This window comes from Ruditapes philippinarum, unplaced genomic scaffold, assembly GCF_026571515.1.
Source record: "Ruditapes philippinarum isolate M1 unplaced genomic scaffold, ASM2657151v2 ctg51_1_1_1_1, whole genome shotgun sequence".
NCBI lineage: Eukaryota > Metazoa > Mollusca > Bivalvia > Venerida > Veneridae > Ruditapes > Ruditapes philippinarum.
In genome coordinates, this window is record NW_026866950.1 from 79,120 (window position 1) to 103,715 (window position 24,596).

At 31.9% G+C, this 24,596-nt stretch overlaps 1 protein-coding gene across 6 annotated transcripts in view; it reads right to left on the reverse strand.

The window, feature by feature from the left end:
• Nucleotides 1-6,704: 6,704 nt before the first annotated feature.
• LOC132734307 (ELAV-like protein 3) overlaps nucleotides 6,705-24,596 on the reverse strand; it is a 39,865-nt gene continuing 21,973 nt past the window's right edge. For all 6 annotated transcript variants that reach the window (XM_060721022.1, XM_060721021.1, XM_060721026.1 and 3 more), the window contains 2 exons: nucleotides 19,176-19,410; nucleotides 6,705-14,922 (listed from right to left, as the gene is read on the reverse strand). In XM_060721022.1, coding sequence (XP_060577005.1) covers nucleotides 14,577-14,922; nucleotides 19,176-19,410 — 581 coding nt within the window. In that variant the 3' untranslated portion in view covers nucleotides 6,705-14,576. The remainder of the gene's footprint in view (nucleotides 14,923-19,175; nucleotides 19,411-24,596) is intronic.

Consider the following 24,596-nt stretch of genomic DNA (forward strand, 5'->3'; position numbering starts at 1 on the left):
ACATATATTGTCACCTTAGTGTAGTAATTGGTTAAATCCTCCTCAATTTCATAGGAGTTAACCACTTACTGCACTATTTAAGTGACGATATATATTCAGCGATTAGGAAGTTTAAAAAACCTTATCATTGATAGGCTATCCAAAACTTTTAAAAGAATAGACCCCATAACGCAATTATCGTAAATCAATACAAAATTCATTGTAACCGTTCAATTACCGTCCTCTTGAAATTATGCCAGTTGTTGACAAAACTTAAATTTGAACAAAAAAGAACCTAGCTATGTATTTTAGTTTACATTTGAGCATAGCATAGCATACATGTCATAGAAAAGCATAGCAAAGTAAAGCACAGCACAGCACAGCTCTGCACTGCACAGCACAGCACAGCACTGCACAGCACAACTGGCATAGCACATAATAACATAGCCCAGAGCACAGCATATGAAATACCATATCATAGCATAGTGTATAACATAGCACAGGGAAATCGGTTACATTAATTATGCAAAAGGTTTCGCAAACGATAATTTATTTCAGGCGCGTGTAAAACCACAAACCACTCATAACCACTCGTGTAAAATCACTTACCATCAGCATCCAAAACCACTCGTGTAAACCACTTACCATCCATAACCAAACGTGTAAACCACTTACCAGCCATAACCACTCGTGTAAACCACTTAACATCCATAACCGTACGTGTTAAACACTTACCAACCATAACCACTCGTGTAAAACCACTCATCGTCCATAACCAACCGTGTAAACCACTTACCATCCATAACCAACCATGTAAAACCACTTACCATCACCACCCATAACCACCCGTGTAAACCACTTACCATCCATAACCGAACGTATAAACCACTTACTAGCCATAACCACTCGTGTAAACCACTTAACATCCATAACCAAACGTGTTAAACACTTACCAACCATAACCACTCGTGTAAAACCACTCATCGTCCATAACCAACCGTGTAAAACCACTTACCATCCATAACAAACCATATAAAACCACTTACCAGCAATAACCACCCACATGTAAACCACTTACCATGGATAACTAGTCTGGAGTTCCTTCTCCTTAACTATTGTCCGTAGTAATTGTAGGCAGGGAACCAGACTACACGAATAACCACGTGTGTGAAACCACTTACCATCCATAACCAAACGTATAAACCACTTACCAGCCATAACCACTCGTGTAAACCACTTACCATCCATAACCAAACGTATTAACCACTTACCAGCCATAACCACTCGTGTAAACCACTTAACATCCATAACCAAACGTGTTAAACCACTTACCAGCAGTAACCACCCATGTAAACCACTTACCATGGATAAATCGTCTGGAGTTCCTTCCCCTTATACTATATTCCGTAGTAAATGTAGGCAGGGAACCAGACTACACGGATAACCACCTGTATGAAACCACTTACCATCCATAACCAAGCATGTAAAATCATTGACCATCCATAACCATCAGTATAAAAACATGTTTTTGTTCCAGTTGTTATTAGCTCTGTCCAATTTATGTATATTTGGCAAGTGTGTGTGAAGTTAATGCTTAATGAGGGTCCATCCGCCCTTTCAGCTTTCGCTGTCGAGTACGGACCCCGGACATGTCACCAGTCATGCCCTTAAAGAGTTAATTTTGAAGCACAAAGTGGTGATAATTTACCTCCATGCAATTTCGAAATTTATATAAACAAGGGACTTAACCTCGTATCGAGTCTGGGGATAGATAGTTTGATTTATTTCCCTTAGACCATTCTCAATGCAAATAGAATTTTAAAAAACATTACCTGCTATTCGCACTCACTGAAAACTCTGAAAAAAAGCTATATCAAGGACAAAAAACAACAACGGGAATAGTTTATCAAGAGTAAATTTATTCAAATTCCACCAAGGAATACTTGACAAAAATAAGGAAACGGATGTTGTTTTTTTAAGTCAATATGTTATAAACATCCTTGAGGTGTTCTGTTCCATGGTCTATGTGAAAGGATATTTAGAATCTATATTTTCACCCTAAACACTTTTTGCAATTTTCACAAGGGACATATATTTTTAGTTTTGATATGAAAATATCAATTTCTTTCATATATCTTTCATATAAACTGTGCTATAAATAATACTGTAATAAGAAACACGGTCATTTAGACTGCCAGCGCTGACCATTTTATTTCCTCTCTCCTCTTTCTGGCAAAGCAAATTTGTAACGATATCCATTCTCAAAAAGGTTTGTTAATTATAATACATTTGTATAAATCACTTGGCTGGAATTGGTAGAGAATAAACGTATGTAGTTAATCTGATTTATAAATATCAAAAAATCTGAGTAAATAAAGCCCTCTTGTTCTTGTAAATCATTTATTTATTATTTTCAGTTGAGACTGTTATATACATATAACATAACATAACATCAGTCATCTTAAAATAACGCTAGACTTGGGTTGGGAGCTTTATTCTGTATAAACAATTTATTTGGAGTGTAATGACGCAAGCCGGTGAACGATTTCCTCTAGAAGATCGATTCTTGCAAACAATTGCTCCATTAGAGCAGAAGAATGGGGTCGTTATTTCGAGAAAAATCGATGGAAATTGGTACTTGGGACCCTCAATCTAAACTTCCAACTAGATATTAAATACGCCTATATTCTATAAAGATTCCAGTGCCAGAATACAATCGATCCGAACGTTCAAAAGAAAGTTGGGACTGTATGTACAGGATGGTGTTTTTTTTCAAGAATATCAGAGACGCAATGTCGGACAGCCGATATTTATATCCTTGCAGTAAAATTATTTTCCTTTTGGATATTTTCTTTAATGCGGTGCATGCGTGAAAATAGCTTCACATTAATTCAGAAACGCAATGCGTCAAAATAAATTGAATGTTTGCAATATTTTGTTCTAAATAGCATGTGATCGTTAAGCGTAAAATTAAAAGAAAGTAAATTATCTCGCAAATAGCCGACATCTTAATAACAAAATTGTGAGGTTTTTGAAATAGATTTATTTATGTATTAAAAGTTCAATTATTACTTGAATATCTAAAAAGTCTTTTTTAATTCAAAACGAAATTTAAAAATGTTGCAACAGTCCCTACAATTATACTTTAATAGGCGTAAAAGAAAACAGCAACAATAAAAACGAAAGTTCAAAGTCAACATAATTATTTATTTTATAATACTGCATGTTTGTAGGTTGATTTTCATTGGGTATACAAGTGCTGCAAGCATAGGTGTTCGGCGTGTTGATTGGTCACTACCCCCGGGCCCCACCCCTCCTTACAACCCTCCTACCTCTCAAAACCATGTACTGCAGTATTTTTCATTTGAAACATGTTTTGATATTGGTATATGCTTTTAATTCAGTTTCCTTCATTTCCCACAAAAAATTGATAGATATATATTTAGTAAATTGTGACAGTCCTGGCCATTTCAGAGTCTGTTTAAGTAGCCATGCCAGGCTGTGTTCAGTTTGCATTTCGGCTTTAAATCCCGACAATCGTGAAAACTGGAGACAAGAGCATTTTGTAATATTTTCATGGAAACTTCTATTGTTGAATCTAGCAAATTAATTGCTCTTCAGAGTTGAATAAAGAAATTGTGGAATTAACTTTGTTGTTATTTAAACAGTTTTTGACTTAGCTAACAATATTATATCTTCTATTGTTCTCGTACATGAAAATCAGATAATTGATTATGATAGTTATTTTACATACAAGTACAATAATTTCGAAACTTATTTTATCATGAAAACATAGATATTCCAGACGGAATAAAAGAAGAAAAATTAAAATACACCAAACAAAACTGCATTAAATGATTATAACAGTCGACCCATTCTTTTTAATACAAGGAACGCGATGTAATGTTGGTAGGTGGTATTCTTAGTACAAATACAATTCTTAGTACAAGTAAGGGGAAAGATGGCCTAGTGTAGTTAAGGAGTCTGTTTCTACTGTCGGGAGTCGTCGGTTCGATATCTACTGGGACAAGTGCTGATCTGTTCCATTTCCAAAACGGGGAATTGAGAGTGGTTCAAATAAAGTTTCAAGCTTCTATCGTTTAACGTCGCACCAACACAGTATAGGTCATATGACGACTTTCCAGCTTTCCGGGTGGAGGAAGCCCTCAGGTGCCCTTCCATGCAATATTTCAGGACAAACGACGGGCATCTGAGTACAACCATCGACGTTCCGTAAGCTAGCTGAATAGCTTTCTCACATAAAAGAATTCAAAGTCCCTGGTGAGAACACAAATGGGTCTAAAATGAATATGTTTAAATAAGGTATAGTGGTTCAATTTACAGACCTAAGTGATGGCCTTTAATAACAAGTTTCAGTATATGTGGTCGTTGTTCAAAGGCGATTTTGTAACACAGATTGGATAGTATTTAGTGTAACTTAAATAAGTCAATGAGACATACCTTAAAACTGGAAGCCGGCTTGAATTATTTACAAGGCCTTTACAGTAGTCAAGAAAAGCGAAATAAATTAATAATTACATGCATACAATGCGATGTTTTACGCTGGAATAATGAGATTATTCAGAATGTGGTGATAACAGTTTAATGTACATGTAATCCATTTTTCTTTCAGCACGAGGAAAATTAGAACATATTCCTTTGGAGCGTACTGTTTCCTTTACAAATCGATCGGTGATTAAAATGCCATAACGAAAGTCAGAAATTGCAGTCACACACTAAAGAAATGGACGATAAAAATAACAATAGGTTGCAAACGAAGGAAATAATGACACCTAATGAATAGTTAACAATATTCCGGGTTGATTACAGAATAAACAATGTCTTATACTCCCGGGGTACTTATTTTTTCATTTGCGTTATTTGCCAGTAACATGCAATGGCCAATTGAAACAATTGATTCGTAATTAAAGCATCTAGTTAGTTTTCTTGATGTTTGATGCCACCATCTATTCCCAGACCTCTATTACCGAATCAATCATCATTACGGGAAATTTTATACTCGGTCATATTCCCTTTTATGGATGTTTTGGGCAAAATAACACGTATTTACCCAGTTACACCTCTGTTTGCGTGTAATATACGAAATAAGCCATTCCCTGTAAGCATATTGGCTTAACCCCTGAACGTTTTTTTTGTTATGCACGCAGTTAATGTTCGGTTGAGATATTGACTTTTGAAAGTTGAAAGACTTATTCCCCAGTTCCACTACATTAACGTACAAAACAGCTCCAGCTTTAGGCAAACATGTCGATTTTCTTTTCATGTAAATTTACTTAATCCAGACTTTTTGTTATTTCTTAAACAAATACAACCCGCTCCTTGCCAACAACACGAGACGCTTGTGCATTTATTCCAGACCTGCAGGTACGTAGGCCTAAAGTGTAACTTATTTTTAAAAGTGATACAAATTTTCCTTTTATGTCGTAAAAAGAGTCGGCATGGTATATATTACGACAATATCGCCAGAAAAATAAAGTATAGACAAAATTAATGCTGGTAGTGAAAATAAAAAAAATATTTATGTCTGACTTTAGAGTTATGTAATGCATTCGTCCTTAAGGGCTTTTAAATTCGTCCTATTTTGAATTGGAACAGTCCATTCTTACTGCTGGTGGCGTTAAATTCTACCCATGTGACCAGTGAAGACCAATATCAACCGGAACGTCCGTTAACTGTTCAATTAGAATATATTTTGAAATTTCCCTATAAATAAGGAGTGGTTTTGTCCAGATTAAAAGACGGACGAGTCCATTTAAGATATTTAGCCTGGTACGATATGTCAAAATAAAAGAAGGCAATAGTTTATAGTTTGGGGTCAAGAATTGTTCCTATACAGGGTACCCGCGTGTACTGACATACATGTAGATGTGACCTTTCTCTAGACCAAGTCACGTGGACATGATGTAACAGTAACGTACATTCTCCTTTTATGTCACATCCATTTAAACACTTATAAATGTTTATTTATAAAATACCTCCGAAAATTTGTAATACAAAAGTATAAATTCTGCCCATTTCCATTTAAAGAAAGTATTCAACTAACTGGTGGCTCATTTGATCAAACGCGCTATATTAATACATACATGTACAAGTAACACTGTTAATATATCATTCCGTTTTGTTATCGATCAACTATACTAAATGAGGTAGTTGCTTTTTAGGCAGACCCTTTTCAAAAAAGACAATATTTTTTTTTAATACAGTCCTGTATATTATACAGGACATTACATTATTATAAATTAAGAGTAATTCAAATTTGGTGATGAACCAGCATTTTTTTATCAAAAAGTTTTCCTATAATTCGAAGAGATGGTGGCAAATCTAAAAGAATCATACAAAAATGTTACAAGTTTGTTAAAGCAACAAAATTCAGGTTTCAAGTGATCAATATCACATATATACTTGTAAACATATATTTCATTCTAGTGAAAACCTTAGACATGTTCACCATTTTTCTTGATCTAAATAGCTCCCAATGAGCTATTGTTTCTGGTAAGCTAGTGTAAGGCATCTATAACACCAAGGCATTCTTCAGACTTTGTCTTATTTTCACTCTCAGCCACTTAGAATTTTGAACTTACTACAAAGCTTGGGCTTCTAGAAATTTGCAGCAGAAACACATTGAGTCTAGAATGCATGGTGAACATTTTGTACAAACTTTGATAACTTAACTGGAAAGAAATATAAAGAATGACACATCAAAGTAATTTATACGTTTTTATTAAATGTATGTAGACATGTAAAAATACAAATACAGCTTACAAGAGTTGAGAACTATGTATGTTACAACGTCCAGCAGAGATTAACAAGAGTTTTACATAGATACTTAGCTTAGCTCCTACTTAACGGGGGCTACAATTCTTTACTTAAAACAGGCAAGTTTTATCTATATTGATGTTACATGAGCCGCGTCATGACAAAACCAACATAGTGCGTTTGCGACCAGCATGGATCCAGACCAGCCTGCGCATCCCCGCAGTCTGATCAGGACCCATGCTGTGCGCTTACAAAGTCTATAACAAGTAGAGAAGCTGATAGCGAACAGCATGGATCCTGATCAGACTGCGCCGATGAGCAGGCTGGTCTGGATCAATGCTGGTCGCAAACTCATTATGTTGGTTTTGTCGTGACGCGGCTCACATGATTAAAGGTCTTCTTGAAATTTATTAGGGGGAATACTCAAACATAACTCATCTATTTCCTGTTTTTGAATCAAGATTAAAAGTCCCACATTTACTGCTGATGTTAGATAGTTCAAATCAATAATCCATTATTGATCTGTGAATTTATTCATTAATCAAATCATGTAATAGTCTGATCTCAATCTATTCCCCATCACTTTTCTTTTATATTTTCAACACTTTTCAATAAAATTATGCGAGTCTTGATCAAACAAATATTATAAGAATAAACAGACTAAATTTTCTAAATGAATGACAAAAAGAAAGTAAAAATTTGGAAACCAAATTATGACCCTGTTTTTATGGCATTAAGAGCTGTTTTTCTAACCATATTGTTAATCAGTAAATGAATTTAACACTAAAATTATTCAACAAAAAACCAAATCTCTTTTAAAATCAATTCATTTGATTCATTATTCTTAGGGCCAAGAAAAAAATAAGAAAGGGTGAAGCAGGTTTTTTGTTGTTGTTTGTAAATGCCCCAACTCTATTCTGTATCAGATATGTAACTGCAACTTCACAAAACAATTCAAACAAACAAACTACATAATAATATTAGAATATCTGGGACTGAAAACACCACCTCTCCCACGATTTCCCCTACGGACAGCCATAAAATCAAGTTTACGATATTAAAATTGTACTACAAAACTGTAGTTTTGATGCCGCAGTTATATTTTGCATAATGATGCAATTCCCATGAGCATTCTTTCTTTTTTGCATTGGCAGACAACGCTATAGAAAATTTACATTTAGCAAGTATTATGGGAAATATATTTAAGGTTTATAATTACATTATATAATTTAAGTTGCAAATGATGTTAATTCAATAAAGGGAGGTAAACCTGCTAAATAATAATGTTGTAATCAGTCCCAGATTGGATATCTACCTTACCAGGTAGGCTAGAATAATAGGAGATAAACAATAAAGCAAATATTAAAAGCATACAATTGAAAGCAGAGCTAAATAATTGCAAAAAACAAACAAGTTGGACACAGTCTTCACTCTCAATCACTGAAAAAAAATCTGTGAACCCTAGCATTACAATGAACATTTGCCATTAATTTCCTTAATTTTCAAAGGTTCTTGTTTCCATCTGAAGCTAAATCAATTTTGAAGCTATATTTTTTACTCAAAATGAGTTTAATCCAAGTGGGTGGTGATACTGCCTTGTTTAACTATTGTTTTCTATTTGTTTTCTTAACTACTAAACACTAATAATTAGGCGATCTTTCCAACTCAACCTAGACTGTGTCCGATAATTGGAATGAATCAAGACTGAAAATTGAAGACTATTAATAATATTTAAAATTCAAACAAGAAACATGAACAATCTAAACTCACAAAATGAAAGGTTATATATTTAACTCGTACAATTACAAACTTCAAAAACAGTATATAATCAAAGATTAAAAATCAGAGGTTTGAAGACTTTTATATCAACAATGAAGACATTAGTCGACTGAACATATTGCTAAGGGACTATATTTTCTGATCGTAACAATGGCACGAAATTAACCGGGCTATAAATAAAATCATCATCTACTACACTGTATATATATCAATAAAAAGATGTTACAAATCGTAATGCTAACTAGAAAGTTAAAAATAAATCTAGGTATATATTTAGCAAATATGCATAGATTTAATAAGGACATACTTGATGAAATACTTGTATATTCGTTGACTGTAACAATTATTTTGGTAACATGGGTTAAAATTAATACCATCATTACGATCAAGTTACAAATACTCAAACAATCATAACTTTTAGTTGTCCACAGTACATATATCTTTAACACGTAAAAAATTTATTATTGCTTTATAATCAATGAAAATTGTGACTTGATGTTTTTTCGATCTATAAAAAATTGTATTATGATTCTAATGAAAATATTAAGTCATGATTTTAGAACCTGAACTGGCGACTATCTTTCTACACAACACCAATCTCATTCTCCCTAACAACAGTTTTCAAGGCAACACAATCAATTTGGAATCGTTTTTTTTTTTTCTAGCGTTCCTCCTACAAGATCTTGTACAAGATTATCAATCACTTTTCATCAGCTGTTCAATGAAAAAGTGCTCTACAGAAGACAACATTCCAGTCATGTCCATGTGATTATATACAAGAACTCTTGTCACCTTGAAATATGCAAATACAATGTCAATTACACGAGAAAAGAGGGACTGCCTTTTTAATAGAATTTTGGTGTTGTCCAATGCTACCATTCAGAATGAAAATGGAATTGAGAAAAAAAATGGTCAGAGAACTATTGCTGTAACACATACAAATTGAGCCAGCAGCGAGGGGGGTATTCGAGGTATATGGGCGGTGGTAGATCTGGACTCAATTATAAAGTACATAGTCCGCAATAATCATCGATTCTCTTGAAAAAAGAGCTTAGCATTAACTCTACTTGTTTCCCTTCTCTTGACGAAGTCTATAAAAAACCTCTACAAAAAGTTTGAGAGGTTAGTTCTAAGCTTTATATGGAGACAAAGACACCCACACTATAAAGTCAAAGGTGTTCACCTCCATACTTTTTCCAAGAGAAAAATTCTTGTAAAAGTAACAGAAATTTTTTCTACAAAATTGCATATGTTTTTTCGAAATAGTATAAAAACCCTAGAAAAAAAATGGTACACTGTAAATAACAATGATGTAAAATGTAAAACTTCAAATATAACAGTGTTTGTATATATGACATTATACATGTATTATTTATCATTTAAGTTATGTATATTTTTATTTTATCTCTGACATAATAATATATAATTAGTCCTGATTAAAGATTGAAGCATTCATTACTAAAACTCTGCCACAGGAATACCTTCGAGTATCCAAAGAAAACAAACAATCAACTATTTACAACTATTCATAGGACCAAAAAATTGCTTTCAACACAACATACAATCTTGTATTGCTTTGTAGACTGACTAATGTTCCGCCTTCCTTAATTTACATATTTGAAAGTTTCAAATTTCCTTTAAGTTTCATTTAAGATTTTTTTGGCATGCCTAATGGTATGGTTAAATGATTACCCCTAATGTCTTTGACATAATAGGAAGATAATAATGTAAAGTGACATGCATACTGTCAGCAGTAGATGACCAAGTTTCACGTGCTTAATGTTTGCATGTTTGACCTTCATTTACAATTCCTGATTTTCTGAGTTTATAATTGAAGCATGACCTCACTTCAAAAGGGATTTTAGTTCCTAGATTTCCATGGTGAATCACCATTAATTTCCCCAGTCTAGCAATGACTCAAAGAGAATGTGTTGGTTTTTTTTATAATTTTTTTTTTCCTACATGCTATGCCACAGTTAATGGGGGGGAATTGTTCAATAAACAGTGCTAGTCATTGAAAATATGACTTGGCATGTAAGGGTAAAACATTTTCACTGCAGTATCTGAAGACACATGATGATACACATAACGTAACAAGAAAATGCAGGTCAATGAAATATCCTGTACAGTATTGAAAATTCTGACACAGAAAAATCACACACTTTAGTCACCAAGTTTTCATTTATATAAATACGGTCAAAATTTCATAAAAACAATTTGGCCCATAGGAATGTACATAGTAAAATGAGAAGTTTTAACAATCACAAATCACAGCCTTCTAAACAACGAAGCCTGACAGTGACACAACTTTCTCTGTGTTCCACAGAAATTTTTCTAAAAATAACTCATAGACTGGTTTAAAAAAAAAAAATGAATTTTTCAAAATTTCTACTATAACAAGGTAACAGTCACATTTCATGTGAATCTAAACTGATCAATGCATTAAAAACATTTTTACAGCATAAAAACATCTAACAACTTCTAAAATACACGTTAAATATCAAAATTTCGCTTGGAAGAACTTTGTTGCCAAATGATTTATCATATTTATTCCTACACATAAATGAGTAAGCAAAAAAATGTTTAAAAAAACATTTATCAACTGTGGTGTACGGACACGAATAAAGTCAGCAGATTTCTCAATTATTTCAATAATAATAATAGTAATAATAATAAAAACAGCACAATAATATATAAATATTACCAGTGCTGCATCCATGTGCTTTAATTGTGAACAAAATGCAGGTGATCAAGCTCTTGCCGAGGCTTGAATAAAAGAAATGTTTATAAAATTCTAAAATCTTATAATAACTTCAACCTGAACAACAAGAGTTAACATTTATCTGTTACTCTGATAATTTTAAAGAATACAGAATAAAAACGATCTTTGATTTAGATATAACCATAGGCATTTTTAAAAGTCCTCTCCCAGCTTGAAACCAATTACAACGTAAATAATAATAATAATTAATAATAATAAGAAAATTTTTATGACAGAATGAAAGTTTGATGTAACGCATACATGAGACACTTCTAGGAATGATCATAATGAGCAACTAATTTCTGTAGAGACAGATTTGGTTGTTATGGTTACGCAGTATTTATGCTGGTATAATGAAATTATAATTTTATTACAAAATATTGGGCTATATCTGTAGAATGCAACAGGCATTTTTTTTGGTTTTTGTTTAAAAATACCTGTTCAATATTAACATCTGACAAACTTGATTTTTGTTTGTTAAATTATCATTTTATAAGTTGATTTTAATTAAAAAAGTATCAGTAATTTCATTTCATGATAATTACTGTTCTTTCCAAAGGCTAATAACTTGGACTTTACATGAAGCAAATACAAATGTAAACATTGTCTTTTTTTTGGTTGATATTTCATACCATTTTTTTTTTTTAAATTTCATATCTATAATGATCATAATATCATAATTTGTTCTTAGTCGGACATATTTCATCCCATAATCATGTTAATAATATATTAATTAAATATTTCTTCAAATCAAGACAGGTGATTGCCTAAACTTTAGTAGAGAGAGAGAAAGAAAAAATATACTTCATGCAATAATGAAAAAATAAAAAGAAGAAAAATTATAAATTCACATTTAATTAAACATAAGAGCACAATAATGATTTTGTTTAGAAACTTAGAGGTTAAATATTCATTCTGAACTAAGGACAACCAAAGTTATGATCATTTGCTGACCAACATTTACACAAAAAATAAGAGAGCAGAAAATAAAATAAGTACAACACTGATGCAAATGCATGAATAAAAAGATAAAATAAAAGGGGAAAAAATACAAATAAACAAAAAATCATCATGAGCATAGTAAAATTTCTGAGACAGTTTCTTAAAAAAGTTTTTTATCATGCTGATATTGAATAAGTTTACATCAAACTAAAAAAAACTGATATATATATATATATATATATATATAAAATGGCAAATGATATTGCTAACTTTAAAATCGAAAGAACTTTTTCAGTGATATGCAGTATGATAAAAGTATTTGTTAGTTAATTATGTTAAGTTCTTACACATTATGCTTTCAAAAGACTTTACAAAACCTAAGCAAGTACATGCCTATAAGATATTATTCTACCTTATATAAACATTTAATAGCAGCCATTACAGGAAACATTTTGAATACATACAGAACAACAAAAAAAAACATCATAAATTATTTGAACTTTTTTTTGGTATAAAATATGACAATTACTTTTGAACTTTTCACTATTAAAATTAAAAAAAATCGGATAAGTTTGAGCATTCATGTACATGTGAAAAAAAATAATTTCATTTGAACCATTGTTGTATGGGTAAATATTTATACACTAGAATATTTTGTTACCAGATCACATGTAATGTTATCAATTTCCGAGAAATTTCCTTCCCTAATGAATCTATCAAACAATTAATCTCTCAACTCAGGAGAGGCGATCAATGTTTTTGTTGCTATGACGATACATCTCACTTATAGACGTGTAAAAATCATGGCTGACAGTAGACGAGAACATATTCTCCGTCACTTAAACAATTAATTTAAATAAGCACACAAATTGCCTTAAAATCCAACAAAAAAAAGCAACAAAACACTAACTAACATAAATCAAACAAAATTATCTAAAATTGTAGCTGGTAAATATATATATATAGAAACAACCAATGTGAAATAAATTCCATTCTAAACATTTAGGCAACCAACCGAGGGATATATAAATACATATATATTTCCATTTAATTCCATCTTTTCTTTAAATATGTTCATTTTGATATGTCCTTAAATATATAATTTTCCAATGTTTCTGATTAGTGCATGCAAAATACTAGAGCTTTTATTAAATAGTCAAGACTTTGTAAAATTTACAAAATATCTTCAAAAATATTATTCTCAATATGATTTTTATACAATATTTTCTTTTTATCTGAAATTTATATGGAAAAAAATATATAATCAAACACGAAAAACCCCAACACTTTTATCTGAAATCAATGGCATGGGAAAAACACAATGAAGATGCATTGTTGAATAAAAATCATATGTGAGTAAAAATACATTGGGAATCAATCATAACTTTGATAATAAATAAGAGAAAAAATACAAACTGACCATAAATATATATATTACTACCACAACTAAAGATACAACAAAAACTTAAGTCCGCCATATCATATGTGGCTTAACTCCTCGCTCTTGTAATTAATGAAGACAAAATCTTTGACTAAAATCACAATATACACAAATTAGTAAAATGGTGGTTATAAAATTAAACATACAATAATAACCTTCCTCTTCTCTTAAGAAAATTAAATAAATATAATTTAAAATCTAACAAAAGACTTTACACGCTGGTTTTCTTAAAATGGGACTATAATTATACTCTTCAATAATAATTTAAAAACAGTTGCCATGGTTTTGGATTTTCAAATCATATTTGGTGTAACAAAATATTTGTTCATATAAAAAATTTCTACAGTATTGGAATTCTTTTGATCGTGCATTTCAAACATACTACACATGTATACTGACAGCAGATTTCTAGATAATCTTAAAAAAAAAATTCCGTAACTTAATAAACTACTTCATATCCTGAGCAAGTTTAAAATAAAGATTCCAAATATACAGATATAAATGTGTATCTTTCTGATACTATACAACTATTGTCAGTCCCATGTGTAACACATTTCAATGCTTTGGTTTTTTTAATCTCTAATTCTGAAGCACATTTCAAAGATGGAGTAATGCTGGTTGCTATGGCAACATTTGACCTTTTGTCTCCATGGAGATTCAATATTGCACTGACCTCTGAGATTCGTTTCTTATAAAAGCTGTTGTTCTGATTCTCCAGTTATATAAAATATAACATCATGATTATTATGCAATGCACAATGAGTAATACTCATGATAAAAAAAGTTTTTGACTAGAAATAACCATGGCAACAGCCACAATATCGCCATAGCAACCAGCAATCACTTTTACAATAATTGACTAGATAGGTTTAAAAAACCTGATACAAGCCCTAAGATTTACATCATTTTCATTTTATTTGTTTTAAACGATACTTGAAGAACTCTGTTTCCAAGGGCGAACCCATTTAGACTCTGTATTGCCATCAGGGCTTCATCGTAGTTGGTCATGGTCACAAACCCGAATCCCTTGCATTTCTGTGTTTGGAAGTCCCTTATAACTTTTACGCTCTGTACAGCCCCGAATGGACCAAACAACTGCCATAGGACATTCTCTTCTGTCTCGGGTGCCAAGTTGTATACAAATATACACCATCCTGCTCCTGTTATCGAAGTATTCTGTGTGGAGGGGGTCGTTGGTAGAATAGTACTTGTTCCGAGAAGACTGCTTTCCAATGGAGAATACCTACAATATAAAGAATGGACTTGATAGCAGGGTACCAAAAGTGAGAGTTATAACTGTAAGACTTTAATGTGTAAAATCAGGAAAATCTGTACCTTCATCAGCAATGTTATTTTCTTTAAATAATTAAATCTTTCTTTGCATCATAGCACAAACATAGGACTGAATTACAACTCAAATTTTTCCAACTTATATATACTCAAACATATAATTATAAAAAATAATAAATATACAAGTTCTTGTAACCTATCTAGTAAGTCATTAATTGAGATATGTTTCCCTACTCCTAATGGGATGAATGTAACAGAATCATAAAATGATCATGAAAAAAACAATCTTGGAATCTTCCAACATGAAGACATTCCACTTGGGTTTGAAGCACCTTATCTTTGTGAACATTTTATCAGTGAACTAGAATATTTCTGTGAAGACACTGCAGGAGACAAAAGATCATTGCAAGATTCATATTTTACATGACTGAACTTCTTTCAATGAACATTTCTCCACTGATTTCGAGAGAAAAAAAAAATTATATATCCCTACCATTTGATTACTGCACAATCACTTGCAAGTTTAAATCAATATATAAATAGCATGCATCAGGTTTTAGAATAAAAATCAGGATTTCAACTTTTTATGTTTCTTTCTTTTTACGAAAACAGGCTTAATACCAGCTAGTAATCAAATATTCTCAACTAATTATTATCATTGCCAGAGGATGGAGGTCAGTCAAATGGATATTCATAATTACAAGCTTTTTTTTTTAAATATTCTTTTTTAGCATACCAGTAGATAGTCAGACAAAAGATAATAATATTGATTTTTTTGGACTTAAAGTGTTCCCTAAGAAATGTGAAGAAATAGTTTCTAAAACAAGAGATGTCCGTAAAGGTAAAGTGATTAACTATTTCATCAGCGCTTGACAGTAAGAACAGGTGCATAACTCTGTAAAAAGGTAACTCAGAGTTATGGAACCTGTGCCCATCATGTTACACAATCTCAATGTGATGGTGATGCTAAAATGAGTGCAACAGCTCTCTTTGAATAATTTAGCTAATAAAGCAACCAAAAATTTTAACAAAATACACTGTACTACAGCTTAATATGTACCTTTTTGCTCAAGTTCAGTACTTAAACCTCCAAAATAGAGATTGATATCCAGGTATAACAATTGCCTCTAGGACTTTTACACATCAAAATATACCAATCAAATTTTATCTAATTTTAATATCACTGGTACATTCGCATTAACCAATTTGAACTACAAGGGAGAGAAGATACATTGAAGCCCCATCCAGACAGACATGTACATTCAGACTTAAACCCCTGTCTATAAAAACAAAATTATTTATATACTTATAAAAAACCGTGAAGCTCTTTGATAACATAACATAAAAAGCAATCTTTTTAAAAATCACCTCAATTTAGATATTAGTATAGCTAGTTGCCATGACAACAAAAAGCCTAATAAAACTCCTCTGGAGAGTTTGTGAAGAGGAAGCAAATGTGAGCATGTGGGGGTGACTGCTGTTATGATCTAATCTTCCATAGGAATCTTCACAATTTATGTGGAAGTAATGGGATGTTTTTACAGTTTAGAGGCAACAATTCAGCTTATTTTCTCTAACTTTTTCAGTTGTTCCAATATATATTGTAATAAATGCTGAAACAATCCTAGACACTACATAGTATTATTGTCAATGAAATACTGGGTTTTATCTGTCAGTGATAATATTGTCTATATATCCCACCAAGATATATGAAATTGTAGACTTTAAAAAAAAATTGCTTCTGAATAAGGGATATATAATATCTATAAATTAAATATCTTTCTTATGTTTCACAGTGGAGCACATATTATTTTAAAATTAATATAGCTTAATATTACAGTGAGAAATATTATACATGTATATTCACTCAAAACAAACAAGTACAATCATTCTTCTATCATTACCCTATGATCATGTCATTTTTGCACCAGATTTTTATTCGGTTAGCTCACAATTTTTTTTTCCTTCTGTTTTTACTAGACTTGTGAATGTTTATTTCATTCTTACCTCTGATGCAAGAGATCTTGAAAATGCAGATTATTATCTTAGTGTACGGAATAATCATTAATTGAAATTGTTACAAACAACAATTGCTTGCCAGCACTCGCAATAATTCGTTTTTTCTATGAAAGATCTGCAAGTTTAAAGCTATATTCACATTCATTAATTCTGCAAGTATTATATCAAATTAATGGATTCCGGTGAAGTTATAATCAAATGGAACGATCATTTACTTCCTCATAGCACAGAAAACAATATATTCAAGCAAGATTTAAGCATTTCAGTACTAGATATAAGGAAATGATGTGTTGACTTTTCCACTAGTTTTCAGACATGCACAAGACTCTCATCCATTACCTGCTGGAAGCAAAACCAAAAGCCTCTACCATCAATATACCGGTACATCCAGGTCAACCTGTACATCCCTGCAATCTTACCAAGCTCTATACTATTGTTAGCTCATTACATTTGTATTTTGATTTTGAAATCATTTTAAATTTTCACTGGGCAAATTCATTAAACCAATGCTTCTTCATGTATATTTATGACTACACAATTGACAACTTCGAAAACATAAGCAATAAGACATTTACAAAGTGCAAGCGGGAAAAGTCAATTAAAAAGATATAATGGAATAAAGAGTTGACATTAATCATGTTAGTTTTATGATGTTTTTTTCTTGTTAATGTTCTAAAAATATAGATTCTAAGAACATAAAAAAACATCCTCCAAAAGTCATGAAGAAAAGATATAATGGCAATTACATCATTATTATTCCATTATAAAAATATAAGAAAAAAAGATATATGTTTTATTGATCATTAGTATTGCCTTATTCACCCTAATGTCACTATGATGTGACAGTACGAGATAAATTTGTGTAGTCATTATTCAAGACAGACATTTACTCTTCAAGATATCGTATTTGGCCTTATACATATATATATGAAGAAGCTTTACTTGTCTTTAAGTTACCCTGACAATGTGTCAGACTGCCGTCTCCGATTGAACATACCAATCAAGCATGATTGATCAAGAATACAAGAGCCAATTTTGCCTGATAGTACCAAAAGAAGACTTAGATAATCACATTTTTTCTTCCCTTTAACAAATCTCTGAATATTCCACGAGTTAAGATTCTGAATTAAAAGTCTGTATTCCTGGCATTACATCAATCTTCCCCATTTCTAAGCAAATTCTTTCACATGGCAACATCAGAATTTTTAAAAAAAAAAAAAAAAAAAAAAAAAAGAAAAAAAAAGAAAGAAAGAATTAAGCCGGCATATCTGGGAATCTAATCTTACGAGATAATGTTATTCTTTGAGTCAACATGAAATGTCCTTAGAGATGTTCAGGCAATCATACAAATTAATGAAATTTGGACATCAATTTTATCTTGTCCGATCAAATTAAGGTTTTCCATTGGAGGTTGTGTATGAAACGAGAATTTAGGGATATATCTTACATGGTAAAATGTGTGCTCTTGCAGGAAACCAGACTTACGCCTAACAGATAAATGTCTCTCAGCATGAAAAATGACTATTTGACATGAACCATATATAATAGTGTCTACAAAAAAAGTGCAGTAGCTTAATATTTATAGTTTGTATGATGTAGTCAAAAGCTTATGAAACAAAATTTAATGTCTACTCAAACAAAAATCTATTACTTCATGTTTGTATACATCCCAAAGAAAAACGAAAGAAAAAAACCAAACTAATGAATGATTATAACATTAACCTCTAGCAGCTGTGTTCTAACATTTGAGAAACATAAAGAAATGTACATAAATACAGAACTAAACTAAAATCATGTTACTTGTATCTTTAACATGTAATTTGCCAAGTCTTTATTTCACAAACATGTAATTAATGCCAATCAAAATGGTATGCTTTACTAAAGAAGAAAAAAGTTCTCCGGAAGCAGGTATGACATGTTCTTGGCACATTCAATCAATAGATTTTTTGACACATTATCTTGTTAAATTTTTAATTAAGGAAGACTCTGTGGTTAGTGTCTGCCTCTCAACTCGAGGGATTATGAGTTTGAGCTTTAATCAAGTTACAACCATGTCAGATTTCCTAGATGTGATTCCAGTACAGGAAGCAGTATCACTAGTGATTATCAGAATTTGCACAAAATAATTATGTATAAGCTACACAGACCTTATGGCTAAAACTTCGAGAGTAACAGGAGTAAACTAACCTGAATCTGCCTGACGACGGATGATGTATTGGTCCCAAGAACCGCCGTGTAGGTGACAGGTATGGAGCGAGAGCTAGGGTTGGTAATGCATTCTTATTTGAACTTGGTGAATTTGCAAACTTGACGGTTATTGGTTCAGTGGCGCCCTCTGGTATGGTTCCATTGAGCTTTTGGATGGCTCGTTCTGCCTCTATCCTCTGGTCAAAGCGTATAAAACCTACACCTTTTGACAACCCTGCAATCATAGAAATATCAACTTTTTTGAAATAATGCTCAATAGAAAAAAAAAACATCACATCTTTTTTTTTCAATTTTATTTCACAAAGACATAGCAAGAAGACATCCTCTTTACGTTTGTGTATTTTTAGATTTTTAACAGGAAATAAAAGAAAACAAAAACCAGAAAGGGAAAAAAAAAAGAAAAAAGAAAAGAAAAAGAAAGCAATCATCCTCAGGAAAGTACGCACACACGTTATTTGTAACTCAGATCCCCCTAGAGATGCTAGGGATAGTGTGAAAGATTAGCTATGCATATACCTTTTAGCTGTTCTTGCATTAGTTGGATGGAAATTCTAACATGTCTTACACATTTTAATATTTCGAGATACTTGTATGGAAACAGGAAGGTTAGTGTGATGGTGACAATGTCAAAAAGAGATATGTCATAAAAATACAGGTCTTGTTATTGATACTTTCAATAGAGATGAGAACACAAGAGTTTGATGGCATTAATAATTCAGGATCATAAACAATAAATTCGATTAACGTGACAGCCGAGTAAGAAATATTGTCCCAAACACAGCTCGCGTTTTTCTCGGAAAAGTTGTAAATGCTCAATATGCCTGAAAACTAATATTTTTCATACTTTTAGTTTCAGTGTTTGTGTGATACATCTTAATAAAATGTGTAATTACCGACAGAAATCAACATCAAAGTCATCTGGAAATATGAATCTTTGATGAGATCTTGTCCCATAATAAGCTCTGATGAGATGTTACGTATACTGTCAGACACCACCATATTGATATTGCGTTAATTAAAGATGAAACGGTACCATAGATTTCTACAGATAGCGACAACAACTACATTACATAAAAGACAGAACATTGTTTTACATGAACTTACTCAGACATTATCATCATAGAATTTTATGGTTATTTCCCCCCTTACTTAACTTGCAAAACAAGATCGGGTCTTTTACTTTTCCTGCCACAAAAACCGAACGTTTATTAATATTTTACAGACATTTGTTTCTCGCTTAATATCTTTCTATCACGTTTAAGATCTTTAAATAAATATATGACAAACTGTAAAACATGGCTGTGGTTTTGCAGAACTGTTTTGAATCATCCTAATAATTCGGCGTAAACAAATTACAAACTATATGTACGCACATTATGATTAGTACCGAAAATAAGCTTTCATACGCAAAGAGAGCTCTACAACACAAGAGAATGACAGAGTCAACCAAAACAATGTGATTATAGAAATTGAACCAAACCAAAATGACAATGATTTTGATATAAAAAGACAGATTTAACTTTTAGAGAACAATGGAAGGACTTAGAAGAAAACTATTTCCTAGTCATCTAATGTTGACGCCCATAATTACTTGAGACAAAAGCTGCAAAATCCAACAACAATGCAAAATTATTGAAAGACTGTGCGAAATGGTTGTATCTATTTTATGCGATATGGGTTACAACTATTTTATATCAAACTCTTTAAAATAACCGTCTCAACAACTTCTTAGTAAAAGTTAAACTTAAATGATACATCTAGTTTGATGTTAAGAGATATTTATTTTAACTTGAGTAAAATTAATTTCTTTATGTAACTTCATGTACAAGGGGTGTTGATTATTGTATTATTGATTGGCAGGCCCTTCTCTACAAAGTTTCTGACAAAATCCGAAGCAAGTTCCATTATATTGATTATAATATTGATTTCTTCAGTCTCAATCTTTTTTGCCATTGGAGTTATTCATTGTGGAATATTCAATATTCAAATGAAATTCTATCCTGCTAAAATAATATCAGTCCACAGAGTTATAATCGATAATGACTAGCGTAACACCACGGTATATCCCCTTAAGATAAGGTCAAAGTTAATTCAGACTGGAACTCAATGCGATTACCAGCATATTCAATATTGTAATTAGCAAAGTTGGCATTAAAATATTAATGGGCCAGCCAGTTATTGTACATAGTGCCGAACTATTTTCCAATATCAGCCATTAAGGGAGTACAAGATTCTCGGGTTATAGGCTATAGGAACGAAATGATGTCATATTGAGTCATTGTGTTGATTCATACAAATTCTATTGAATCTTTTCAGTCGTGCACTTGTTCAATGGCGATATTGGATGCTTGAATCTTGATTACTAATACTGAATTACAATAGTGATTTTTAATTAAATCGTGAGTGCATTTCCTAGTTAACATCACTGAACTTGGGGCCCCGGCAGTGCTTTCTGAAATGTCAATACTGAGAATGTAAAGCACTAATGAGCATGAAAATGTTCATTAATTTCAATTCTAAAAGGATTCTCTGTCACTAAGCTTTTTAATTATTCAAAAGAAAAAAACCTTTAATTAACTTCACAGATTACTGTTGTTTGCAGACTGTTTAATCACTAACATGTAAACAATAGTGAAACATGGGGCCTAAAACATCATAGCCTTAGCTCATGCTCGTTGGTGGTCTCTTCAGAAAAGAAATAGTTCGAACTGAATCTGCAGAACTTTTAAAAGTTCCCCCATTTAGACTGTTTAAAAAAACTCCAATATCTCGCAGAGGTTATTTTCATTTTGTATTAGAAGTCACTATTTTATCTTAAGGCTGTTAATAAAATCCTATTTATCTTGTAAAGGTTATTTTTGGGTGATTTTTTTCTTCAGGTTTTGAAAATGGAAGTTAATATAAATGTTTATAGAAGCATATTTTGTCTCGATTCTGCCTGAACTTCATTATACTAATGGAAATTTTTTTTAAATAAGGGATTAGGGGATATTATTTTGCTATGTAATTGAGTAGAGCTAAAGTACTATTCTCCAGACATTTCAACAATTATGGTTTAGCACCAATACGTTTTCAAAGCTATAATAGCTTCAGCTTAGAGGTCCCAGGACCATCACATTACAATTTCGACAGAGAGATGCACATCATTGGAACATCAGTCTAATTCAGATCCATCAAATTTTGTTGGCATTTATGACAGACCACTTCTCTCCAGATACATTTCTATTGATTTATTTCTCATGTAATCATAAACTGGAATTAGTTTGTACATGACTAGGGAATATTCGAAATGCTACAAACAAAATTAAGCTCCAAAAGTTGCGACTGCACTTCAAACCAATAGTTACAATAGCATGGTATTGCAGCATTCTTTGAAATATTTTTTTTTTTTTTCCATACTATTTTGCCGTCAAAATTTAAACTATTATTTTTTTTTAAATGATTATATAATTATATCTATTAATAGAAATAATAGAGTTATCTAAAATGCAGCATATTTAATTAATCTACAACTAAAAGAAAAACTAGTTAAGCTTGAAATATTGATGAAAAAGCCGAGTGTTGTTTAATTATAAATATAGCAAAGTTGAGAATATGACAAAACAATTTATATCTTTTTCTTTAGTTTAGAAGGCTATTCAACACCGGAGTTGAGCTAATACAGACCAAGCAAAACAGTGTATACCTGGCTTCATTTAAATATCAACTATAATTAACAAAATTATCAGGTCTATAAATAAAATTCAAAGTAAATAAAGTCTGTTCGCAAAATCCATATTGACAAGGTTTAAATGCGTTTGGCAAGCTTATATTGAACCAACTATAAACAGTTCCAGGAAAAGTGACAGCCTACTCATTATCTATCAAGCTGTAAAGATCAAAGACATATTTAGACAATTCCATTTCATTATAAAACCGAAAGCTCGATGGCACTCTTAATTGATTTAGTCTAGAATTAAGCATCTGACTGAAGTTCATTATCAATTATGATCAATACAGTTATCACACCATTAAAAGAGAAACACAACAAAACACAGCAAGCTTTATAACTACAGGAAGTTGATGTAGCAGGTATATACAAACACAAATGGCTTGAGGTGATGTAAGTAACAAAGCCCCAGGTACATTGAGTAATTAGGAATATTGAGAATTCCAAATACAATACCTTGTTATATTGTATTAATGAAAATAGATTGGGGATACAGATAAAAACAAATGATATTAATGTAATGATGAGATATGCAACTGACTAATATTGACCTTAACTGAACCACATGTTCACAACAACATAACAAATTAAAAGCTGACAAAAGTAAGTTCTAAATTTACACGAGTAAAGTTTGTAAACCCCTTTGCTGGTATAACTAGTCAAATTTTTTTTTTAAATAATAATTTATAATTTGTTTTATTTAGCAAATCTGCTCCTCGTTCTGCCCTTTACATTACAATACCCCACCATCCCCCTCCAGCCATCAGTGTACGGGTAGTATCATCTAGCCTGAAAGTCTTCTAATTTTGACAACTGTACCAGTCCTGTCCTAGGCAAGAATGTAAAACTTGTTTTAAAGTGGTATTAATAAACTGAGAGCTTTCCAACCCAGCTTGTGATAAATACATTAAGTTTACACTAATTGAATGCAACCATGATCATAACTTCTGAATATAAAATCCCTCTGGAGATATTAATTATATGACTGAATATTGTACTCTAATGAACATTATTCCTGAAATGACTACTTCTGCCAAACAAACGTGACCAGCATAATGAAGGAAGTATAATTAGGAAGTTACTGAAGGTCAGTACCAGTCATAATTATAAGGAAAAATATTCAATCACTGTATTGCAAGATGATGGAGCATGGACCGAAGTATTTGGAGAAAACATTTTGCACAGGCCGTGGTACAGAGAGAAAACATTTTTGGTACAAGCTAAACTGGACAATACAGAGGACAGACCCTTACCATGCTAAATATCTAAAATGATCATGTACATCTTTTAATCTAGAGAAAATTATTCATCATTTAGGCAAAAAATTCAAAATATGAACATACTGAAATTTCAAACAGGGCAGAGCAGACCACAGATGAGCCAAGTGATCTTGGTCTGCACTGGTATATTGCGGACAGCAGGGTAGGAGATAATAAATAAAAATTTCTGATACTAGTATTGAGTAAGTCTAGTCAAGGGAAGCTCTACTGGGCAGGTTAACCTAGTCATACACTGGTGGCACCAGAAAGTCATTATACCAGTGCTAATGCATAAAGGGTTCAATTAAATGTCTGCATTTTTTAATCAACATAAACCATCACACTTTGTTGTGCTATTTTAAAATTTTATTCTTGATGTTAACAAGATTTCTTTGTCAATAATGTTGCATGTTTAGCGCATTTCCAATCTCA